At 38.8% G+C, this 25309-nt stretch overlaps 1 protein-coding gene across 2 annotated transcripts in view; it reads right to left on the reverse strand.

The window, feature by feature from the left end:
• The window catches only part of LOC127679244 (phospholipid-transporting ATPase ABCA3-like), a 163179-nt gene that overhangs the window by 52171 nt on the left and 85699 nt on the right, over window positions 1-25309 (reverse strand). The window contains exons 12-15 of one of the 2 annotated variants that reach the window (XM_052174947.1): window positions 21264-21392; window positions 19751-19906; window positions 18954-19164; window positions 17011-17161 (exon numbers count right to left, since the gene is read on the reverse strand). In XM_052174947.1, the coding sequence (XP_052030907.1) occupies window positions 17011-17161; window positions 18954-19164; window positions 19751-19906; window positions 21264-21392 (647 nt within the window). Of the gene's footprint in view, window positions 1-17010; window positions 17162-18953; window positions 19165-19750; window positions 19907-21263; window positions 21419-25309 lie in introns of both variants that reach the window. The other variant, XM_052174953.1, reaches the window with a different exon arrangement.

The following is a 25309-nucleotide window of genomic DNA, read 5'->3' on the forward strand; positions in this document are numbered from 1 at the left end:
TTTGCTTAAAATTTTTCTTACAATATATTTTGATTATATTTTTCTCTTCCTCAATCTCTCTTAGATCCTCCCCACCTGCCCGCATAGCAATTTCATTTTTTTCTTACAAAAAGTATAAAGATGCAAAAAAGAACTCCTTTCATAAAATAATCAAGTCAAACAAGCAATCAAACGAACAGAAAATACACAAAAACATCCAGTCAGTCTTGTGTTGACCAACATGGGGTTAGGTAGTTGATACGCTCAATGTGACTTCATTGTAGAAAACTGATTTTCTGTCTCCTAGCAATTATCAATTGCAAAGAGCTTCATGGTTAGGAGTAGAATTTTTTTTTGTGTGCCCAACTCAATGCCCTTTCTTAAAAAACAAGCAAACAAAAACCAATCAACCAAACAAAAAGCATACACATAACCTCCAGTAAACCCCACAAAATTGGAAGGAATAATTTATGAGCAAAAGACTAATTAGAGATAATGCCCAAATGAAGCAATATGAATCAAAAAGTCTACAAAATTATTGTGATTGTTTTATGTTGGCCACCTGTGCTGGGCATGTAGCCTACCTTCTCGTATGGCTAATACTAGTGATAATCCATTAAAGAAAACCAATTTTTCCTTTGCAAACAGGTGTAAATTGCAGCTAGATTTTTGATTAGAGTTTAGAGATGTATACTTCCTCTCTAAGAACTTGAATACTATCTGGCTTGAAACTGTGTAGCCACAGTGATTCATATTTGCATCAGATCTGCTCTGTTTGGAAGATACTTTCTCTGGAGTTTTTCATTCCTTTCTGGTTCTTAAAATCTGCCTCTTCTCCATAGCTTCCTGAGCTCTTAGGACTGAGTTCTCTAAAATCTCAATCTCTGCACACTATTTTATTGTAGGTTTCTGAGTTAGTTCCCATGTACTCTAAGAAGTTTCTCTGATGGTGGCTGAGTGAGGCACTGATTTATAGCAGAATGTCATTTAATTGCTGTATTTCTTTAGCAGAACAATTTCATTTGGTTATCTTCTAGGCTCATGGTCAATATCCAGGTTCAGGTTCTTGACACCCAAGTAGTGTCAGGCATGGGTTCCATCTTGAGTCCCAAACCAAGGGTGGTTGGTGAAGTGGAAATTTAAGGGTTCTTTTGGTAAGTCAATTGTGTTAGATGATATTTTGCTGGGGTAAACATGTGAAGGAATGTTTCAGTGAAGAGGACACAGGTAAAAGGCTAAAGTTGACTCCTGAAGAAATGTTTTGCTGAAGCAGACATAGGTGAAAGGATGTTCTAAAACAAGCACAGGTGAAGGAATTTTTGCTAATGACATACACATATTGGTCCATTTTATATTATATAGTTGAGCTTCATTTGTTGGGATTCCACAGAGAGAAACATACCAAAAAAACTTGTGGTGGTGAGTTATGTCTTCTTGTCTGTAGAGAGCCTTATTGGGGTGCCATGCCATCTGGCAGGAACTTGACATCAACCAAGGTAAAGTTCATCTCCCAGCCTTTGAGCAGGAACTCCTATGTTAGCCATAATCCCCTCCACCTAGGGTGGAGTACTCAGACCAAGGTGAAGCCCATTTTTCTTCAAGGACCTGCAGTTTCCTGAGAGATACTAGCCACCTGCTGAGCAACCAAACAGGTTCTGCGGAGAGTTTCCAGCCTTTGGGGGAAGGGTTCTCCCCCCTTCCCTGCCCCCAATATATTTGTAGTCCTCCATTAAACCTTGGGACCTTGATCAGCAACTGTTGTCTTAGTCTTGTTCTCTTTTTGATGCCTTCCCATACATCCCCAACTTCCCTTCCAGGTAACCCATTCAGTGTAACTGTGGGCAGTTAAACTTGTCACTTTTGTGGATTGGCTGATTGGCAGAGTGATGTCAGCTAAGACAGACTCATGTGTCGAGGCAAGGCACATGGTGAGACAAGACCTATGGAGGACACATGATGTTTGGAGGGAATATAAATAGGACTTCACAGACTGAGAGAGGTTTGGCTTACATAACAAAATGCTTGTTAGTCTTGGGTCTTCACTGAGAAAAGCACAGCAGAGAACTTCTCATGTCCCTGTTGGCCCTGGTCCCTCCTGTTGATTTTAACTGAGGCTGAGGGCTGGCTGTTTCTGCTAGGTTGTGCCACTGCTGCTGCTATTCCAACACTACCAGACTGGACTGTTGGTATATCTGTGAAGTGTTTGTAAGTGCACTGAGCTGCCACTGTTGACCTGTGAACTGAACTATTGATTTCCTAACATCACAGATTGGATTTTTTTCTTAAAATTTTTTCTTAAATTTTTTTCTTTTTTTTTATTCGATATATTTTTTATTTACATTTCAAATAATTTCCCCTTTTTAGACCCCCCACTCCCCAAAAGTCCCATCAGCCCCTTCCCTCCCCCTGTTTTCCCACCCAACCCTTTCCACTTCCCTGTTCTGGTTTTGCCCTATACTGCTTCACTGAGTTTTTCCAGAACAAGGGGCCACTCCTCTGTTCTTCTTGTACCTCATTTGATGTGTGGATTATGTTTTTGGTACTCCAGTTTTCTAGGTTAATATCCACTTATTAGTGAGTGCATACCATGATTCATCTTTTGAGTCTCGGTTACCAGACCAACTAACACCAGGCATAACCAGTTGGTGATAGGCAAACGTAGGAACATTACCAACAGAAATCAAGGCAACATGGCACCATCTGAATCCAATTTTCCCTCAACAGCAAGTCCTGGATACCCCAACACACTGGAAAAGCAAGATTTGGATTTAAAATTACAGTTCATGATGCTGATAGAGGACTTCAAGAAGGACATAAATAACTCCCTTAAAGAAATACAGGAGAACACAGGTAAACAGGTAGAAGCCCTTAACGAATTAAAGGAAAGCACAACCAAACAGGTGAAGGAATTGAACAAAACCATCAAGGATCTAAAAATAGAGGTAGGAACAATAAAGAAATCACAAAGGGAAATAATTCTGGACATAGAAAACCTAGGAAAGAAGTCAGGAGTCATGGATCTAAGCATCAACAACAGAATACAAAAAATAGAAGAGAGAATCTCAGATGCAGAAGATACCATAGAAAGCATTGACACAACAGTCAAAGAAAATGTAAAATACAAAAAGCTCCTGACCTAAAACATCCAGGAAATTCAGGACAAAATGAGAAGACCAAACCTAAGAATTATAGGTATAAAAGAAAGTGAAGATTTCCAACTTAAAGGGCCAGTAAATATCTTCAACAAAATTATAAAAGAAAACTTCCCTAACCTAAAGAAAGAGATGAGCATACAAGAAGTCTACAGGACTCCAAATAGATTTGGCCAGAAAAGAAATTCCTCCCATCACATAATGCACTAAACAAAGAAAGAATATTAAAAGCAGTAATGGAAAAAGGTCAAGTAATATATAAAGGTAGACCTATCAGAATTACACCAGACTTCTCACCAGAGACTATGAAAGCCAGAAAATCCTGGACAGATGTCATATAGATCCTAAGGGAACACAAATGCCAATCCAGGTTACTATACCCAACAAATCTCTCAATTACCATAGATGGTGAAACCAAGGTATTCCATGACAAAAACAAATTTACACAAAATCTTTCCAGAAATCCAGTCCTTCGGAGGATAATGAATGGAAAACACCAATAATAGGAGGGAAACTACATACTAGAAAAAGGAAGAAATTAATCTTCTTTTAACAAACCAAAAGGAAGAGAACCACACAAACATAACTCCACTTCTAATAACAAAAATAACAGGAAGCAACAATCACTTCTCCTTAATATTTCTTAATATCAGTGGACTCAATTCTCCAATAAAAAGACTTAGACTAACAGATTAGATACATAAACAGGACCCAACATTTTATTGCATTCAGGAAACCCACCTCAGGCACAAAGACAGACACTACCTCAGAGAAAAAGGCTGGAAAACAATTTTCCAAGCAAATGGTCCCAAGAAACAAGCAGGTTTAGCAATCCTAATATCGAATAAAATCTACTTTCAACCTAAAGTAATCAAAAAAGATAAGGAAGGACATTTCATACTCATCAAAGGAAAAATCTACCAAGATGAACTCTCAATTCTGAACATATATTTCCCAAGTACAAGGGCACCCACATTCATAAAAGAAACTTTAATAAAGCTCAAATCTCATATTGCACTCCACACAATAATAGTGGGAGACTTTAACACCCCACCCTCATCAATGGACAGATCAGGGAAACACAAACTAAACAGAGAAACAGTGACACTAACAGAAGTTATGAACCAAATGGATTTAACAGATATCTATAAAACACTTTATCCTAAAACAAACAAATATACTTTCTCTGCACCTCATGGTACCTTTTCGAAAATTGACCATATACTTGGTCACAAAACAGACTCCAGCAGATATAAGAAGATTGAAATAATTCCATGCCCCCTATCAGATCACTATGCAATAAGGCTGGCCTTCAATAACAACAAAAACAACAGAAAGCCCACATACACATGGAAACTGGACAACACTCTACTCAATAATAACTTGGTCAAGAAAGGAAGAAGTAAAGACTTTTAAAATTTAATGAAAATGAAGGCTCAACATACCCCAACTTATATATTCTCAACTGAGGAATACTGGATGTCTAAGAAATACTTAAAGAAATGTTCAACAGCCTTAATCATCAGGGAAATGCAAATCAAAACATCTCTGAGATTCCACCTCACATCAATCAGAATGGCCAGGATCAAAACACAGGGGACAGCAAATGCTGGAGAGGATGTGGAGAAAGAGGAACACTCCTCCTCCATTGCTGGTGGGATTGCAAGCTGGTAAAACTACTCTGGAAATCAGTTTGGTGATACATCAGAAAATTGGGCATAGTATTACCAGAGTACCCAGCTATACCACTCCTGGGCATATACTCAGAAGATTTGCCAACATGCAATAAGGACACATGCTTCACTATGTTCATAGAAGCCTTATTTATAATAGCCAGAAGCTAGAAAGAACCGAGATGTTCCTCAACAGAGGAGTAGATACAGAAAATGTGATACATTTACCCAATGGAGTACTACTCAGTTATTAAAAACAATGAATTTATGAAATTCTTAGGCAAATGAATGGAGCTAGAAAATATCCTGAGTGAGGTAACCCAATCACAAAAGAACACAAATGGTATGCACTCACTAATAAGTGGATATTAGCCCTAAAGCTCGGAACACCCAAGATACAACTCACAGACCACATGAAGCTCAAGAAGAAGGAAGAGCAAAGTGTGGGTACTTTGATCCTTATTGGAAAGTGGATCAAAATAATCATGGCTCACATCCAATCAACAGAACTTAGGCTCCCCAATGGAGCAGCTAAAGAAAGGACCCAATGAGCTGAAGAGGTTTGCAGCCCTGCAGGAGGAACAATAATATGTACCAACCAGTACTTCCAGAGCTACCAGGGGCTAAATCACCAACCAAAGAGTACACATGGAGAGATGGCTCAGGGGTTAAGAGCACTGACTGCTCTTCCAGAGGTCCTGAGTTCAATTCCCAGCAACCACATGGTGGCTCACAACCATCTGTAATAGGATCTGATGCCCTCTTCTGGTGTGTGTCTGAAGAAAGCTACAGTGCACTCATCTAAATAAAAATAGAGAATATTTAAAAAAAAAAAAAGAGTACACATGGAGGGCCATGGCTTCAGCTACATATGTAGCAGAAGATGCCCATCTCAGACATTAATGATCAGACATTAATGAGAGGAGAGACCATAGGTCCTGTGAAGGCCTGATTCCCCAGAATAGGGGAATGCAAGTCAGGAAATTGGAGGGAGGAGATGAGCTGGGGGAGAGGGGATGGAAGAGGGGATTTTCAGAGGGGTAACTCGGAAAGGGGATACCATTTGAAATGTCAATAAAGCAAATGTCTAATAAAATAATAAGATGACCATATGGTTTTGTCTTTCATTTTATGTGGTGGATTACATTTATAAATTTACATATGTTGCATCTCTGATATGAAGCCAATTTGATCATAGTGAATAGTATTTTTGATGTGTTCTCAGATTCAGTTTACAATTATTTTACTGAGAAATTCTGCATATGTGTCTATAATAAATATTGGCTTATAATTTTTTTTGGTCTTTGTGTAGTTTAGTTAAGGGTAATAGTGGTCTCATGTGATTAGAAAATATTCCTTCAGTTTCTATTTTGTGGAATAATGTGAGGAATATTGGTGTTAATTTTTCTTTAAAGGTCTGGTAGGGTTCTGCACTGAATCCACCTAGGTCTGAGCTTCTATTGGTTGGGAGACATTTAAATACTCTTTCTATTTCGCTTGGGGTTATGGGTCTGTTTAAATTGTTTATTTGATCTTCATTTAATTTTGGTAGATTTTAAGTATGAAGACACTAATTCATTTCTCTTACATTTTCCAGTTTGTTGAGTATAGTTTTTAAAAGTATATCCTACAACTCTCTGGATTTCCTTGATACCTGCTGTAATATTTCCTATTTCATCTCTAATTTATATAGATATTTTCTCTTCATATTTTAATTTGGCTAATGATTTGCAAATCTTATTCATTCTCTCAAAGGAGCAACTGTTAGTTTCATTAGTTATTTATACTGCTGCTGTTGCCTTAACTACATTGATTTTAACTTTGAGCTTGATTAATTAATTTTGACCCAAACAGCTTTTTGGAAGATGTCCCTTTTGTTGTTATAGAGCTTTAAGGTGTGGCACTAAGTTACAAATATGAGATCTCTGCAATTTTTACTGTAGGAATTTAGTGCTATGAACTTACCTCTTAGATTTGTATTGTGTCCAGAGGTTTGGGTATACTGTATTTTCATTTTCATCCAGTTCTAAAATTTTTAAACTACTCCTTTGACCAATTTTTCATTCAGTAGTGAGTTGTTCAGACCCCAGAACTATGTATACTTTTGTTGGTAGATTTTTCCTTTGATGAATATATAGTGTCCTTCCCTGTCTCTTACTTTTAGTTTTGGGTTGAAGTCTATTTTGTCAAATGTTAAAATGGCTACACATGTTTACTTCATTGACCATTTGTTTGGGTTTCTTTCTTTATTCCTTATTCACGGGCTCATTCTTTTCATTGTTCTCCAGATTTCTTCAATGTGCCCGGATTTTTAAAGTCTTAATGTTTTGTTTTACTGACTGAGCTAGCCTTGCTTTCCTATCTTGTTTTTAACAACTGAGATTTTCTCTTCCATGTTGTAATCTTTTGGTGCGGTTTCCATTTGAGGATTTTGTTCAACTCCTAAAATTTTCATTTCCTATTTTATTTCACTTTGGGTTTTCTTTAGTGATTCTATTTCTACTTTCTTACCTTGAACTGTTTCTTGTATTTTAATGATCTTTTAATGAGCAAGGTATTTATTCATATTCTCTTTAATGTCTTGAACATATTCATAATTGCTATTTTGAAGTCTTTGTCTTGTGCTTCAGGTATATTATATTTCTCAGGGCTTACTATAGTAGGGTTATTGGATTCTTTTTTTTAAATTTCACTTCTTCACCAAAATACTCTCTTTCTTTTTATTATATATTTTTATATATTTTTATTGTCTAAATTCTATGTTAACATTCCAAATGATTTCCCCTTTCCCAGTCCCCCCCTCCCAATATGTCCCATAAACCTTCTTCTCTTCACCCATTCTCCAATCACCTCTCTCCTTTTTCTCTGCCCTGATACTCCCCTCCAATGCTAGATCAAGCCTTTCTAGGATCAGGACCCTCTCCTTACTTCTTCATGGGAGTCATTAGTTATGTTAATTGTGCCTTGGGTATTCAGAACTTCTGGGCTAATTAATATCCACTTATCAGTGATTGCATTCCATGTATATTCTTTTGTGATTGGATTACCTCACTTAGGATGATATTTTCCAGATCCAACCACTTGCCTAAAAATTTCGTGAATTCATTGTTTTTAATTGCTGAGTAATATTCCAGTGTGTAAATATACCACATTTTCTGTATCCATTCCTCCATTGAGGGACATATGGGTTCTTTCCAGCTTCTGGCTATTATAAATAAGGCTGCTATGAACATAGTGGAGCATGTGTCTTTATTGCATGCCGGGGAATCCTTTGGGTATATGCCCAGGAGAGGTATAGCAGGGTCCTCCGGAAGTGTCATATCTAGTTTTCTGAGGAACTGCCAGACTGATTTCCAAAGTGGTTGTACCATCTTACAACCCCACCAGCAGTGGAGGAGTGTTCTTCTTTCTCCACATCCTTGCCAACACCTGCTGTCTCCTGAGTTTTTAATCTTAGCCATTCTGACTGGTGTAAGGTGAAATCTCAGGGTTCTTTTGATTTGCATTTCCCTAATGACTAATGATGTTTAGCTTTCTTAAGGTACTTCTTGGCCATCTGAATTTCTTCAGGTGAAAATTCTTTGTTTAGATCTGTACACCATTTTTTAATAGGGTTATTTGGTTCCCTGGAGTCTAACTTCTTGAGTTCTTGGTATATATTGGATATTATCCCTCTATCGGATGTAGGGTTGGTGAAAATCTTTTCCCAATTTGTTGGTTGCTGTTTTGTCCTTTTGATAGTGTCCTTTGCCTTACAGAAACTTTGTGATTTTATGAGGTCCCATTTGTCAATTCTTTTTTTTTTAATTTTCTATATTCTTTGTTTACATTCTAAAAGCCTTCCCCTTTCCCAGTCCCTCCCACCCCCCATATGTTCCATAAGTCCTCTTCTCTCTATCCATTTTCCTGTCTTTCCCCCTCCCTTTTCTCTGTCCTGGTACTCCCCTACAATGCTGGATCAAGCCTTTCTAGGATTAGGGCCCTCTTCTTCCTTCTTCATGGGAATCATTTGATATGCTAATTGTATCTTCAGTATTCAGAGCTTCAGGGCTAATTAATATCCACTTATCAGTGATTGCATTCCATGTGTATTCTTTTGTGATTGCATTACCTCGCTTAGGATGATATTTTCCAGTTCCATCCATTTGCCTAAAAAATTCATGAATTCATTGTTTTTAATTGCTGAATAATACTCCATTGTGTATATCTACCACAGTTTTTTTGTATCCATTCCTCCAGTGAGGGATATCTGGGTTCTTTCCAGCTTCTGGCTATTATAAATAAGGCTGCTACGAACATAGTGGAGCATGTGTCCTTATTGCATGCTGGGGAATCCTCTGGGTATAGGCCCAGGAGAGGTATAGCAGGGTCCTCTGGAAGTGTCATGCCCAGTTTTCTTAGGAACCACCAGACTGATTTCCAGAGTGGTTGTACCATCTTACAATCCCACCAGCAGTGAAGGAATGTTCCTCTTTCTCCACATCCTTGCCAACACCTGCTGTCTCCTGAGTTTTTAACCTTAGCCATTCTGACTGGTGTGAGGTGAAATCTCAGGGTTGTTTTGATTTGCATTTCCCTAATGGCTAATGATGTTGAGCATTTCTTAAGGTGTTTCTCGGCCATCCGAATTTCTTCAGGCAAAAATTCTTTGTTTAGGTCTGTACCCCCATTTTTTAATAAGGTTATTTGGTTCCCTGGGGTCTAACTTCTTGAGTTCTTTGTATATATTGGATATTAGCCCTCTATCGGATGTAGGTTGGTGAAGATCTTTTCCCAATTTGTTGGTTGCTGTTTTGTCCTTTTGACAAATAGTACTCCTTTGCCTTACAGAAACTTTGTAATTTTATGAGATCCCATTTGTCAATTGTCGATCTTAGAGTATAAATAAGCTTTGGTGTTCTGTTCAGGAACTTTTCCCCTGTGCCCATGTCCTCAAGGGTTTTCCCCAGTTTTTTTTCTATTAGTTTCAGTGTGTCTGGATTTATGTGGAGGTTCTTGATCCACTTGGAGTTGAATTTAGTACAAGGAGATAAGAATGGATCAATTCACATTCTTCTGCATGCTGACCTCCAGTTGAACCAGCACCATTTGTTGAAAAGGCTATCTTTTTGCCACTGGATGTTTTCTGCTCCTTTGTCGAAGATCAAGTTACCATAGGTATGTAGATTCATTTCTGGGTCTTCAATTCTATTCCATTGGTCCACTTGCCTGTCACTGTGCCAATACCATGCAGTTTTTAACACTATTGCTCTGTAGTATGGCTTGAGGTCTGGGATACTGATTCCCCCAGAAGTTCTTTTACTGTTGAGAATAGTTTTAGCTATCCTGGGTATTTTGTTATTCCAGATGAATTTGAGAATTGCTTTTCTAACTCTGTAAAGAACTGAGTTGGGATTTTGATGGGGATTGTGGTTGAATCTGTAGATTGCTTTTGGCAAGATGGCAATTTTAACTATATTAATCCTGCCAATCCATGAGCATGGAAGATTTTTCCATTTTCTGCGGTCTTCTTCAATTTCCTTCTTCAGAGACCTGAAGTTCTTGTCGTATAGATAATTCACTTGTTTGGTTAGAGTCACACCAAGATACTTTATATTGTTTGTGGCTATTGTGAAGGGTGTCATTTCCCTAACTTCTTTCTCAGCCTGCTTATCCTTTGAGTCTAGGAAGGCTACTGATTTGCTTGAGTTGATTTTATAATCAGCCACTTTGCTGAAGTTGTTTATCAGCTGTAGGAGTTTTCTGGTGGAGGTTTTCGGGTCACTTAAGTAGACTATCATGTCATCTGCAAATAGTGATGATTTGACTTCTTCCTTTCCAATTTGTATCCCTTTGACCTTCTTGTGTTGTCTAATTGCTCTAGCTAGAACTTCAAGTACTATATTGAAGGGATATGGAGAGAGAGGACAGCCTTGTCTAGTCCCTGATTTTAGTGGGATTGCTTCAAGTTTTTCTCCATTTAGTTTGATGTTGGCTACAGGTTTATTGTATATTGCTGTAACTATGTTTAGGTATGGGCCTTGAATTCCTGTTCTTTCCAAGACTTTCTGCATGAAAGGATGCTGAATTTTGTCAAATGCTTTTTCAGCATCTAATGAAATGATCATATGGGTTTTTTTGAGTTTGTTTATGTAGTGGATTGCATTGATGGATTTCCTCATATTGAACCATCCCTGCATCCCTGGGATGAAGCCTACTTGATCATGGTGTTGACCGTTTTGATGTGTTCTTGGATTCGGTTGGCAAGAATTTTATTAAGTATTTTTGCATCGATATTCATAAGTGAAATTGGCCTGAAGTTCTCTTTCTTTGTTGGATCTTTGTGTGGTTTTGGTATCAGCGTAATTGTGGCTTCATAGAACGAGTTGGGTAGTATTCCTTCTGTTTCTATTTTGTGGAGTAGTTTGAAGAGTATTGGTGTTAGGTCTTCTATGAAGGTATGATAGAATTCTGCACTGAAGCCATCTGGTCCTGTGCTTTTTTTTGGTTGAGAGACTTTCTATGACCCCTTTTATTTCTTTACGAGTTATGGGACTGTTTAGATGATATATTTGATCCTGATTTAATTCTGGTGTCTGATATCTGTCTAGGAAACTGTCCATTTCCTCCAGATTCTCCAGTTGTGTTGAGTATAGGCTTTTGTAGTAGGATCTAATGATTTTTTGAATTTCCTCAGTTTCTGTTGTTATATCTCCCTTTTCATTTCTAATTTTGTTAATTAATTGATCTGGATACTGTCTTTGTGCCCTTTGGTTAGTCTGGCTATGGGTTTATGTATCTTGTTGATTTTCTCAAAGAACCAGCTCCTGGTTCTTTGTATGTTTCTCTTTGTTTCTATTTGATTGATTTCAGCCCTGAGTTTGATGATTTCCTGCCTTCTACTCTTCCTGGGTGAAATAGCTTCCTTTTGTTCCAGGGCTTTCAAGTGCATCTTTAAGCTGCTAGTGCATGCTCTCTCCATTTTCTTCTTGGAGGCACTCAGGGCTATGCATTTTCCTCTTAGTACTGCTTTCATTGTGTCCCATAGATTTGGGTATGTTGTGTCTTCATTTTCATTAAATTCTAAAAAGTCTTTGATTTCTTTATTTCTTCCTTGACCAAGGTATCATTCAGTAGAATATTGTTCAGTTTCCATGTGTATGTGGGCTTTCTGTTGTTTTTCTTGCTATTGAAGACCACTTTTACTCCATAGTGATCTGATAGGAGGCATGGGATTATTTCCATCTTTTTATATTTGTTGAGGTCTGTCTTGTGACCAATTATATGATCGATTTTGGAGAAGGTACCATGAGGCGCTGAGAAAAAGCTATATTCTTTTGCTTTAGGATAAAATATTCTCTATATATCTGTTAAATCTAATTGGTCCAACGCTTCAGTTAGTTTCACTGTGTCCCTGTTCAGTTTCTGTTTTCCTGATCGGTCCATTGAGGAAAGTGCAGTGTTGAAGTCACCCACAATTGTGTTAGGTGCAATGTGTACTTTGAGCTTTAGTAAAGTTTCTCTTATGAATGAGGGTGCCCTTGCATTTGCACCTTAGATGCTCAGGATTGAGAGTTCTTCTTGGTGTATTTTTCCTTTGATCAGCAAGAAGTGTCCCTCAGAGTCTCTTTTGATGACTTTGTGTTGAAAACTAATTTTATCTGATATTAGAATGGCTACTCCAGCTTGTTTCCTGAGACCATTTGTTTGTAAAATTGTCTTCCAGCCTTTTACTCTAAGGTAGTGTTTGTCTTTGACACTGAGGTGTGTTTCCTGTATGCAGTAACATGTAGGGTCCTGTTTACCTCTCCAGTCTGTTAGTCTATGTCTTTTTATTGGGGCATTGAGCCCATTGATGTTAAGAGGTATTAAGGAATAGTGATTATTACTTTCTGTCATTTTGATGTTATTTTTAAAATTTGATTGGTTATTGTCTTTTAGTTTTGATGAAAGAAAGTTACTATTTTGCTTTTTCCAGGGTGAAGTTTCCATCCTTGTATTGGTGTTTTCCTCCTATTATCCTTTGTAGGGCTGTGTTTGGGGAAAGATATTGGGTAAACTTGGTTTTGTCATGGAATATCTTAGTTTCTCCATCTATGATGATTGAGAGTTTTGCTGGGTATAGTAGTTTTGGCTGGCATTTGTGTTGTCTTAAGAGTCTGCAGGAGATCTGCCCAGGATCTTCTAGCTTTCATAGTCTCTGGTGAGAAGTCTGGTGTGATTCTGATAAGTCTTCCTTTATATGTTACTTGGCCTTTTTCTCTTACTGCCTTTAATATTCTTTCTTTGTTTAGTACATTTGGGGTTTTGATTATTATGTGACAGGAGGTATTTCTGTTCTGGTCCAGTCTGTTTGGAGTTCTGTAGGTTTCTTGTATATTCATGGGCATCTCTCTCTTTAGGTTAGGGAAGTTTTCTTCCATAATTTTGTTGAAGATATTTGATGGCCCTTTAAGTTTTAAATCTTCACTCTCATCTATGCCTATAATCCTTAGGTTTGGTCTTCTCATTGTGTCCTGGATTTCCTGGATGTTTTGGGTTACAAGCTTTTTGCACTTTGCATTTTCTTTAACTATTGAGTCCATGGTTTCTATGGTATCTTCAGCATCTGAGATTCTTTCTTCTATCTCTTGTATTCTGTTGTTGATATTTGCATCTATGGCCCCTGACTTCTTCCCAAGGTTTTCTATCTCCAAAGGTGTCTCCCTTTGAGATTTCTTAGTTGTTTCTACTTCTGATTTTAGATCCTGGAGGTTTTGCTTAGCTCCTTCACTTGCTTGTTTTTGTTTTCCTGTAATTCTTTTAAGAGATTTTTGTGTTTCCTCTTTCAGGACCTCAGCCTGGTGACCAAAGTTCTCCTGTATTTCTTTAAGTGATTTTTGCATTTCCTCCTTATTGGCTTCTGTATTCTCCTGAATTTCTTTCAATGATTTTTGTGTTTCCCTTGTAAGGGCTTCTAACTTTTGATCCATTTTCTCCTGAGTTTCTTTAAGAGATTTATTTATGTCTTTCATGTGTTCCTGTAACGGCACCATGACCAGTGATTTTAAATCCAAATCTTGTTTTTCTTGTGTGTTGTGGTATCCACGACATGCTATTAATGGAGAATTGGGTTCAGATGCTGCCATATTGCCTTGATTTCTTTAAGTAATGTTCCTATGTTTGCCTTTTGCTATCTAGTTCTCACTGCTGTTAGTTGGTCTTGTTGTCAATGCTGGACTCACCAGTGCAAGGTGCCACTTCCCAGCTGGTCTCAGGTGCACAGCTGACCTCCTACACTGCCTGGAGACAGGGTGCTGTGGCCTAGGCTGTTCCAGATTCAGTGGTGGAGACCGGAAAGCTCCCTCCACAGGCCTCAGGACTGGATCCTCCATTCTGCAGGGCCAGACTCACCAGAGCACGCTGCCTCCTCCCAGCCGGCCTTCGGGTGCACAGATGACCCCTTGCATGGCCTGGAGATGGTGCGCCGTAGCCCAGGCTGTTCCCGATCCCGAAGCGGAGACCTTCAGGGCTGGATCTTCTGCTCTGCAGGGCCGGACTCATCAGAGCACTCTTCCTCCTCCCAGCCTACCTCCGGGTGCACAGCTGGCCTCTTGCACTTCCTGGAGTCGGGGTGCTGTGGCCCAGGCTGTTCCAGATCCTGAAGTGGAGACTGGAAGGCTCCTGCCAGAGGCCTCAGGACTGGATGCTCTGCTCTGCAGGGCCGGACTCACCAGAGCATGCTGCTTCCTCCCAGCCAGCCTCCGGATGCACAGCTGGCCTCTTGCAGGGCCTGGAGACAGGGTGCCATGGCTCAGGCTGTTCCAGATGCTGAAGGGGAGAATGGAAGGCTCCTGCCGGAGGCCTCAGGACTGGATCCTGTGGCTCAGGCTGTTCCCGATCCTGAAGCGGAGACTGGAAGGCTGGGTTATTGGATTCTTATGGAGGCATATCATCCTGGCTGTTTATGGTTTTGGTTTTGCATTGGTGTATAAACATCTGGAGTTGTGATTGAATTGTGTTTCTGGGTGGTATCTGGTCTTGTCTTTGTTCAATAGTTAGTCTGTTCTCTGCTTACTGTTATTTCTCTGGATCTTAGGCAAATGGAATGACTGTGGGGTCCCCTGGTAGCATTCATTCTGCAAGTTGGTAAGGTGCAGATAGGATTGTGGGTAGGAAAGATAAGAAGGGGGATAAGGGCTGTGAGAAATAGCTATGGAGATTTTGTTTATTCTAAGAGGTGGAATCCCCAGGGAATTGTGTGGTGGTGGTGGTGGTGGTTCTTGTAAGTAGAATACAGTGGGATGAAAAATAGCCTGGAAATAAAGAGGGATGAAAGTGCTAAGGGGACCCATGGTCTGTACAAGAGGTAGAATCTTTAGTAAATAGAGTTGGGGGTTGGAAGGGGGCAGCTGCAAGTACATAGCTAAAGGACTCCAGTGGTTTTGGAGTCCTTTATTCTGATATCTGTCATTACTTTAAAGCCAGAACCACATGGCCAAACTGGCAAGTTTTACTGTCTGTTTGGAGAAAAGTTGGTCCTTCATTGAATTACAGTTGCATAAATTTTGATTTGTTGTTGCCTTTTAGTAGCATAATTCCTTAGGCCTTTTAAAAGTTATAGAATTAGGTAGGTGTGGTCTTACCCTGAGGGTACCACTCCATTTAGTCCATTTTTACTTCATCTCTTCTAGTATAAACCAAGCTTCCAACATTACATTTTCTGGTAACATTTTTCTACTCAAAATGTACATTTGTATTTATCTTTGCCCTTGCTTTCTCTTTTCCAATGTAGATCTGTACAAGAATGATAACTAATAACTACATAACAGAGTAAGGATTATCCAGTCTTGAAATCTCCTCTGCCAATAAAATTAGCTCCAAATGCTTCAATTTAGCCTCAAAAGACTCCCAGGACAAGGGCAGAAAGTAGCCACATTCCTTGCAAAAATATCATAGGAATGTTTCTAACCCAGCTGCTATTATTGTACCCCTTTGAAACCTTCTGAGTTGGGTTTCCCTAGTACACATTGCTCTCAGCAAGACTGTCTTCCAGCCTCCTACTAGGATGGCACATTTTGCCATACTTACTGTGATAACTGCTTTTCTGGTTCATAATACCAAAAATTTCCACATTCCTCTGAAAGAGTCCAGCATAATGAGGGTGGTAACAGAAATAACCCATGTCTTGGTACTAATGTCTGTATTAGCTGTTTTTCTATTGCTATGAGGACATACTATGGTCAAAACAACTTGTAGAGGAAAGAGTTTAATGGGGGACTTGCTTATAGTTTTAGAGAGTTAGTTTATGATCATCATAGCAGAAAGCATGGCAGCAGGCATGTGAGCATGGTGCTGGAGTAGTAGCTGAGAACTTACACTTGATCCATAAGGATGAGGAGGAGGGAGGGAGGAAGGAAGGGAGAAAGAGAGAGAGAAAGAAAGAGAGAGAGAGAGAGAGAGAGAGAGAGAGAGAGAGAGAGAGAGAGAGAGAGAGAGAGAGAGAGAGAACATGAGAGAATAATGTGTGGGAATGGCATGGGTTTTGAAACCTCAAAGCCCACCCCCCCCAGTGATGTACCTCCTTCAAGGCCATACCTCCTATTTCCAAACAATTCCATCAATCATGGACAATTGTTCAATACATGAGCTTGTGGGGGCCAATATTAATCAAAGATGGATATCTATGTGTTAGTAATTTTCTATTGTAATGTTTGATAAGAACATAAATCTGGTACAGTCACTGAGTAATGGACACACTTATGCATTTCTCTTAGTTAGAATGACAATTACAATGACATAGCTTTGTGTCTCCCCTTCAATAATTTACTTGGCTGGTAGGTCAACATGTATTGCAGTGTCTCTAAAAATTTCCATTCAATCTCTATTTTACTCTTACCATCTTAACATTTCTCTGGGTCCCATTTCTAAGCATCTGTCTGTATACTGGAAACAATGACATTCCTGTCCATCACTAACATTAGAAAGCTATGGCCACTAGGTTGGAAAACTTGAAAGTCTTTGAGCGAATTTGAAGTTTTGAGTCAAACCTTTGTTCAGTAATAGAAACATTGAGCCACGAGCTTCTTAAGTCTACCTTGCAAATGATAGCTAAGAAACTTGGTAAATGATAAAAAGAAACTTAGTTTACTACAATACATTAATCACTAAGGTTACTAAGTCTAGGAAATAAAAACATGTTTCTGGTAACCCCCACACAAACCATCTAGAATTACTGAGATCCATACCTTGATACATACTTTTTGGGTAGGATAAATGATAATTCATTTCCTATATCATTTTCCAACATAGCACCTGGAATATGCTGCTGAATCATTGCAATGATATTATCAACCTCACAATACTGTTCCTTCTCCATGACTATGTGATATCCAGCACCTGAAACAAACCATTTAGATGACCAACTGAAGAAGCTTTCTACTTCTTTTTTAATATACTTAAGACCAATTTTTGCTCTTCATGGTTCAAGTTATCTACTCCTACAAGAAAAAAGATATGGTTTGCTATAAGACATTTAGTAATGAAAATGTGGTAGCTGATATAGAAGCTTTTAAATGGCACTCTAAGACACTGAATAAATAACAGCTACCTCTAGAATTTCAATATAATTCTTAGAGAACCATAATGATTTAGCATATAAAACTAAACATAGCTGACATACAAAAGTGAGGCCCCTGCTACTGGGCTACTTATTTTGAAATAGAAATCTTAATAATCATTTATTTGCTGTTGTTGTACATCATGTATCAGACATTAATCTAAACCCCAAGGATACACAAGTGAGTATCACAAATAAAAATGTATTTTATCAGTATGTTTCGACCTGTAAAGTATCATCAACTTTGAAAACTGAAATTGGTATCTAAATTGACATAAGATAATAGTTAAAAAAAAAATCTTTCTGTGGTTACAGGCAGAATGAGACATGGCCCAGCAGTTGTTTCTCTTGCAGAGGATTTAGGTTTGGTTCTTGATACCCATATAATGCTTGCCAAGCACCAATAGTGAGCTCCAGGAAGCTCAATGCGCTGACCTCCATTGGTACCAGTCAGGCATGTGGTGTGCATACACACATGCAGGCAAATACATCCTTACACACAAAATATAATAATCTAATAATATATATGAGAATATGATCAAAATACAATATGTGAAATTCTCAAGGGATTATGTTCTATAAAGTGGGGTTATTTCTTTGAATCTAATATATAAAGAACACAGCATGGTAACCAGTCATAGGAGATCAGTAATTGAATTGAGTGGACTCAAATCCTGAATAAATTTATGTTAACATTTAATTATTTCTACATACACCTATATACTCTACTTTTAGAATCTTACTACCATGGCTTACATTTATAGCCTCTAGTGAAAATTACTGCTATAATTTTAACCCACAGTAATTCACTGTTTAAGATACCAATTTAGTCACATATTATAGATATATGTAATTATCAAATTGCTTTATTTCACTCATATAATCTTATTTTATGTGTGTGAGTATTTGGCCTGCATATATGTCTATGAATCACATGCATGTCTAGTTTCTCTGGAGGTACAAGAGAAAATGGATTCCTTGGATCTGGAATTATAGGTGATTATGAGCTGCCATGTAGGTGATGAAAATTTAACCTAGATCCTCTGCAAGAGTAATGAGTGTTCTAAACCACTGAGCCATTTCTCCAGCCCTTATGTATTTAACTTATTCTGCATTACATTTTATTGCTAATCACAACACTTCAGACTTATGTCATTATGATGGGGATTTGATACCAGTTGGAAACATAGAAATTAAAATAAGGGATATCTCATTCCTCCTTTTAATGGATGACTGACTGATTGAATGAATGAATCAGTTAGTCATTTCAATCAGCCAAATAACCATCTGGATATAGGGATACATTACAGAGACAAAGATGGATAGCAAGTACAAAATGGGTCAGCAACTTTGTGTAAAATTACAAAAAAACATGATCAAAATGCATATGAAAATCTCAAAGAATGAGAAATTTTTTAAAAACATGAGACTGAAATTGCAGAATAGAGGAAGTTTTGGGTATATAAGTTTTGTCATTAAGTTTTGGGTCTATAATAAAAATATAATGAAGATAATGTTAGAAGAGTATTATTAAGGTATTGGTATCCTAAGGAAGATCAAATAGAGTGAGACCATATATTTGTTTCAGGAATACTGAAGAGCCACAGCAGTGCAAGGTCCCCCTGACCATGATGGCAATGCGGTCACCCAGGATGTCAGCTTCATCCATGTAGTGGGTAGTTAGTAAAATGGTCCGATTGTGTTTATAATTCTGAAGGATATCCCAGGTGGCCCTTCTTGACACTGGGTCCAGGCCAGATGATGGTTCATCAAGTATCACTACCTAAAAACCAGAAGAACAATTCTGTGATCACTGATAATTAATATTGGGCTACTTTACTATTTGAAGGGAGAACACTGGAGCTAAGGCACAGAATGACAATTAAAGTATAGATGTGAACCCGAGAAAATAGTAATAATCCCAAACACCATTTTATACCAGCTGTGATAAAAATGCAGACAACTCCCTTCTTTCTACACTGTCACGTTTCCTTTCTTTTTTTTTATGCTTCACATATTTATTTTAATAACTTCTCCTTCTGTTCTTTCACTCCAACAAGAGAAAGTTCTTTCTTTCTTTCTTTCTTTATTTATTCATTTATTTTTATTTACATTGCAAATGATTTCCCGTTTTCTGGGTCCCCACTCCCCGCAAGTCCCATAAACCCTCTTCCGTCCCCCTATTCTTCCATCTACCCCTTCCCACTTCCCTGTTCTGGAATTCCCCTATACTCTTGCACTCATATTCATATTAGCTTGCAGGTTTTAGAGAGCCGAGCTTTCCAGACGGCTGCAGAAACTCCTACAGAGTCCTGGCTTCACCTCCCACTCTGTGCTCACATGTTCCCCTTTCTTTGTCTTTTGAATACCTTGGAGCCCCCCATAAGTGCTAAAACGATGGAGAGTTTGCGCCTCACTCCTCCACTCACTGAGCCTGATAATGTATGGTAGTTTTCTTGCAGGTTAAAAGCAGACAGCATATGGTTAAGTTCCACACAGTTTATGTTTTGAGGTATTCCTTTTACCTGGAAAGGAAAGCCAGAATTCATATTATGCATCCAATTTTATTGTCAAAAAGAATCAAGGATCATTAGACATTATACAGATACAAGTGTATTGCAGATGCATCCCTAGAAATAGTTTCACATCTATTTTATTTATATCAATTAAAAGTGTCTTCTATCTTGCACATCTTCCCTCATATCTAAGGGAAGTTCCTAAAACAAAAATTTTCAGAGACTAGAAATGTAATTTGGTGGCAGAGTATGTGAAGGTCCCTGGATAAAGATATCTGTAGCCCATTAACAAAGACATGGAAACACACACACACACTCACACACACACACACACACACACACACACACACGTATATGTCTGTGATGAGCTCCATATGCTGTGAAAATATATATACTTATTTATAGCCTACTGACCATGTTAATCACAGATAACTGTGAAAAGTAAAGTTGGCAGCTGTCTTGAGAAGCCCGAAATCTAGAGTACTACTGAGACAATGATGCAGTAACCATTTTCCTGCGTACTCTTTAGCATGAACTCCAAGCAAACCAAAGCATGCAATGAGCTCTCTAGTCCAGACTGAGAGTAAAGAGACACTTTTCAGTTTGATTTGAATGGAAAAGGAAACCAGACAGCAGAGGACCAAGTGTATTTCTGCGTTTGAAACACCAGCCATGGAGTTCTCCTGGTGGGGACAGTGGAAGGGATAAATGAGAAGCCTGCAGGAGCCAAGCTCTGAGGGAGGAGAAAACTTTCCTATAGCTCTGTGGCTCCATAGAGAAGGCTCACAGCCTACTCTTTGTCTTTTTGCAGGTTGGATGTAGCACAGCTATGGAAGATGATAATTTCTGGCTGAAGAAATGACAAAACAATCTGGGAAAGCAGGAAGTACAGAGAGAGAGAGAAGAGAAGCTGGAGAATGATGTTGTACAGGATGGTCAGAAAGTTGCGAATTCATTATAACATTTGCATATATAGATCTAATCCTAACAGATGAATAGCAAACACTAAAAACCATGATTGAACTACTTCCCAGTGTAAGATGGACCAACAGATACGATGTACATGGTAGAGGCTAACACAATAGTAAAAGAGTTCTAAATATTGACATAATTGTAGTCATTAAAACAAATACAACAAAACAAAACAAAACAAAACAAAACTCTTGCTGAAACAGGAGCTTGGCAGACCTAGACCTTTGGTAAACAAACTGTCAGGAGCTCTTGGATCACGTACTGCAGAACAATAAAGTGATATTTAAAGTTTTTTTCATAATAGTAAAATAAATTTAATTTAAAAAGTTAAAATTAATAGATCTGCATATCAAAGAAGAAAGTCAATTTTACTAAGTAATTTTATAAGACTCACCATACAGTAGAAAAAAAGGTGTTCTGAGAGTGTCAAATCATCAAACAATAGGTCATATTGAGGGCAGAAGCCCAAGTCTTTTCTAATTTCAATCATGTTATCTGAAATATTATATCCATTAATATAGGCCTCTCCTCTGGTAGCAGCAAAACGACCTAGAATTACATAGAAGACATGGAATAAGGCAAGTTTTCATGTAATATAAACAATACACTTGCAAACTCCTATTAGATTCTGAGTATTAAGAGAATTGGTACTGTTGTCTACAGAGAAATAAAGAAAAACATGCAGAAATTGCCTTTAGGGTGATAGAATTAGCCTTTTTTTGATTTATGAAATTTATTATTAAAACATTCAGGTTAGTTGCTATAGTCTAATATATCATTGTAATCAGATAGTTACTGCATTTTTTATTTTTTTCTGGGTTTATTCGATATATTTTTTATTTACATTTCAAATGATTTCCCCTTTCCTAGCCCCCCCACTCCCAGAAAGTCCCGTAAGCCCCCTTCTCTCCCCCTGTCCTCCCACTCACCCCTTCCCACTTCCCCGTTCTGGTTTTGCTGAATACTACTTCATTGAGTCTTTCCAGAACAAGGGGCCACTCTTCCTTTCTTCTTGTACCTCATTTGATGTGTAGATTATGTTAATACTAGGTGTAAGTGTTACAGCACTGAGGAAAGTTTCCCCAGGGTACATGTTAGAACTCTGAAGGGAAAGGTTTCCATGACAGAAGTGCTGCAGCTTAAGGAATTCCAGCACACAGCACAAAGTTACACAGCACAACAAACCTCATTCCAGATATTTACTGAGAAAGACCAAAGAGAGTGGCTGCCTATATTCAGGGCATGAAGCAGTATAGAACTAAACAGAAGACAGCCTTTATATAGAGTTTCTTTGAGGGTCAGAACTTTCCAGGGTAGTTTGAGATTGATGGGATTCTGTGGACTGATCTTGGGTGTTTTTTTTTCTATAGGGTTGAGCTTGGTTACCTATATCTTGAAGTGTTGGGCCTGGCCATTACAGTAGTCTAGGGGCAGGGTCTGGCCACTCATGCTCCTAGGGTTTACATTTCCCCCTTTCTGTTTACTACTGATAAACAATCAGGGCCTAGGAAATGGGGGTGACATCATTTTACTAATTTCTGCTAAATGGGGTTGTTAAAGTCCTTTGTGCAAGATTGACTTTCACTCTCAGGGTATAAGCAGGAGTTGCAGGTCTCCGGTTCCATAGATAGAGGCCAGTAATCCTGTCATAACAACTGACTGAAAGTCTAGTTAGAAGTCTTTTGGATCTTTTGTAGAAGGAATCTAGAAAAGAAGTTTATAGGCAGGGTGTGACTAGTAGGGTTAAGAAAAGAAGGATAAGGGGGGTTAAGAAGGGTAGTATCCAATTTCATATTGGTCTGTCAATGATCCACTGGCCAGAGACATTGAGCTGTTTTGTATATTTTTGGAGATCCATATGGAGTTGTTGGATCTTGTCTTTTACACTCAATTGGTTAGCACAGCAGCATCATTCCTCCCTAAGGAAGAGACAAAAACTACTTTTCTCTGCTGTTAGTTAATCTAATCCTTGCCAATTTTGCAGACCTATGGTGGCCAGTAGGTCTATATGGCTCTGTAGGATAAGGACAGTCTGATCCACCCATTGGAGGTCTTGGATGAACTTAGATGAAAACTAATGGTAAAGAGCTAGGGAAGTAATCATTTGGTTTGCTTGTGCATTGCCAGAAGTTGCCATTATTGAAAATTGAGCATGCCAATTTTAGCCATTTAGTTGTACTGAGTCCGAGTTGTTTGTAGCAATAGAACGAGGCTTTAATAAAATATGAGTCCATGGAGAAAGAAAGGAAGGATCTCAAAATTTTGCAGAAGGGGGTTTCTATAAGCTTCAAGTGGGATCAGAGAGACAAGAGAGAAACCCAGGAGGGCACAGAGAAGCTGTGAGACATCTAGGATCAAGCTGAGAGACATGAGTGCCAAGGCTGCAGAGGCCCAGAAGAGCTTAAGAAAGCTATGGAACTGAGCAGAAGCTCTAACAGAGAAAGTGTTTGGGGTTGGTCTGGTAGCACTTTTACAAGAAAGAGGAGTAAATGTATTAATAACTAGAGAGTTGCACAGCAGGCTCCAGGAGCCAAAGAGAAGGCACATATCAGCTAGGCAAGGAGAGATAGATTGTTACAGCAGGTGGAAGGGAAGAGTGGCTGAAGAGGCAGACTTTAAAAGTTTGAACCAAATACAATGGGTGGCAGAAGTCAGCAGAAACAAATGATCAATACACACCTTAAAAGGGTCAAATCAGCAACTTGAGTCAGTTTGAGTCAGCTGCATGGTATCACCTACCAATGCTACCTGAAGAGAGAGAACTTGGGAAAGGGGTAGTGTTTGTAGACCCTTGTATGCGAGGAGATGGAATACTTGGAGTAAAGAGAAGACAGCAGTGGGTGACCTGAAGGTTAATCTTTTTTTGTGTGTGTGTATAAGAGTTTGGCCATAGCCAAATCATGAAAGCAATCTGCTCATCTTTGGATTAGTATGGTCTAATTTTTTTATAAGTATATAATGAGTGCAAAGGAAAGTCTTGGTGACCCAGGGTCTGAGGGCACACCCTCCTTTTCTGTGACATAGAAAAGAGGTGAGTTAAGTCTGGAAGATGTAGTGCTAGGGTCTGGACAAGAGCCTACTGAGGCATATGAAAGGGCTTGGCAATAGGCACGAGGAGGGGTTCATGCGAAGGGCCAAGGTCCACCTCATATAAGAGGTGGGCAGAAAGAGAGAAGGAGGGGATACAAGAATTCGAGAAATCAGCCATTCCTAAGAAGGATAGAATTTTGTTCTTGGTATCAGGTACTATGAATGAAGGAATTGAGTGTTTTCTATCAAGGTTAATAGCCTTGGAATAATATCTAGTTCCAGATAAGCAATATAAGGGTTGGATACCTGGATCTTAGAGGATGAGACCTTATATCCCCAACCAGATAGAAAATTTAATAAGTTAGAGGTGTCAATTTGGTAAACTTGTAGCAATGAACTACAAAATAGAAGATAATGTAAGTATTGTTTAAGTTTAGATTTAGGGAGAGACAAAGAGTAAGTTAGAGGCCAAGCCTGGCCAATTGATGCAGCTGTCCTAGAACCTCTGGGGTAGGGCGGTCCATGAGAGTTGGGTAGAAGGATGGGTGGCTTGGTTGGTCCAAGTAAAGACAAAGATATTTTTTGAGTGGGGGTGGAGGGAAATAGTAAAGAAGGCACCCTTGAGATCTAAGACAGAAAAATGAGAAGTCTCTGAGGGGATGGTGGAGAGGAAAGTATGGGGGTTGGGTACTATGTGGCAAAGGGGAACACTGACAAGTTGATAAGTTGGAGATCCTGAACCAAGCAGTAGGCTCCATTGGGTTTTTAAAACTATGAGTATGAGAGTATTTAAAAGAGAAGATGTAGTGTGCAGAAGGCTTTTTCTTAAGTTGTCAGTGATAAGAGGCTTAAGTTCCCTGAGGCTTTGGAGATAGTGGGTATTGAGCTTGGGTGATGTATTGGTAGGGTTTTGCAATTCGATGTCAAGGAGGGATCAATGTTTGGCTATATAGAGGTTTTGGGTATCCCATCCTGGAGGATCTACCTAGGAAGCAGCTATGGACGAAGGTGTATCAGATTGTGTGGTTTGCAGGAGAAGAAGGATGCGAATGGCTTGAGAGTCTGGGGTTAAACAGATGTGGGGGAGAAAAGAAATAAAGGCTCCTACTTTAGGAGGCCCTTTCCTAGCAAGGGGACAGGCCAGGCTGGCACCACTAGGAAGGAGTAGGTAAGAGGGATATCCCTATAATTACAACTAAGTGGGTCTGGTGAGATGGATCAGCGGTTAAGAGCACTGACTGTTCTTCTGAAGGTCTTGAGTTCAAATCCCAGCAACCATATGGTGGCTCACAACCATCTGTAATGGGATCTGACACCTTCTTCTGGTATGTCCGAAGATAGCTCCAGTGTACTTATATATAAGTACTTATATATAATATAAGAAGATACAGTGTACTTATATATAATAAT

This window comes from Apodemus sylvaticus, chromosome 1, assembly GCF_947179515.1.
Source record: "Apodemus sylvaticus chromosome 1, mApoSyl1.1, whole genome shotgun sequence".
Taxonomy (NCBI): domain Eukaryota; kingdom Metazoa; phylum Chordata; class Mammalia; order Rodentia; family Muridae; genus Apodemus; species Apodemus sylvaticus.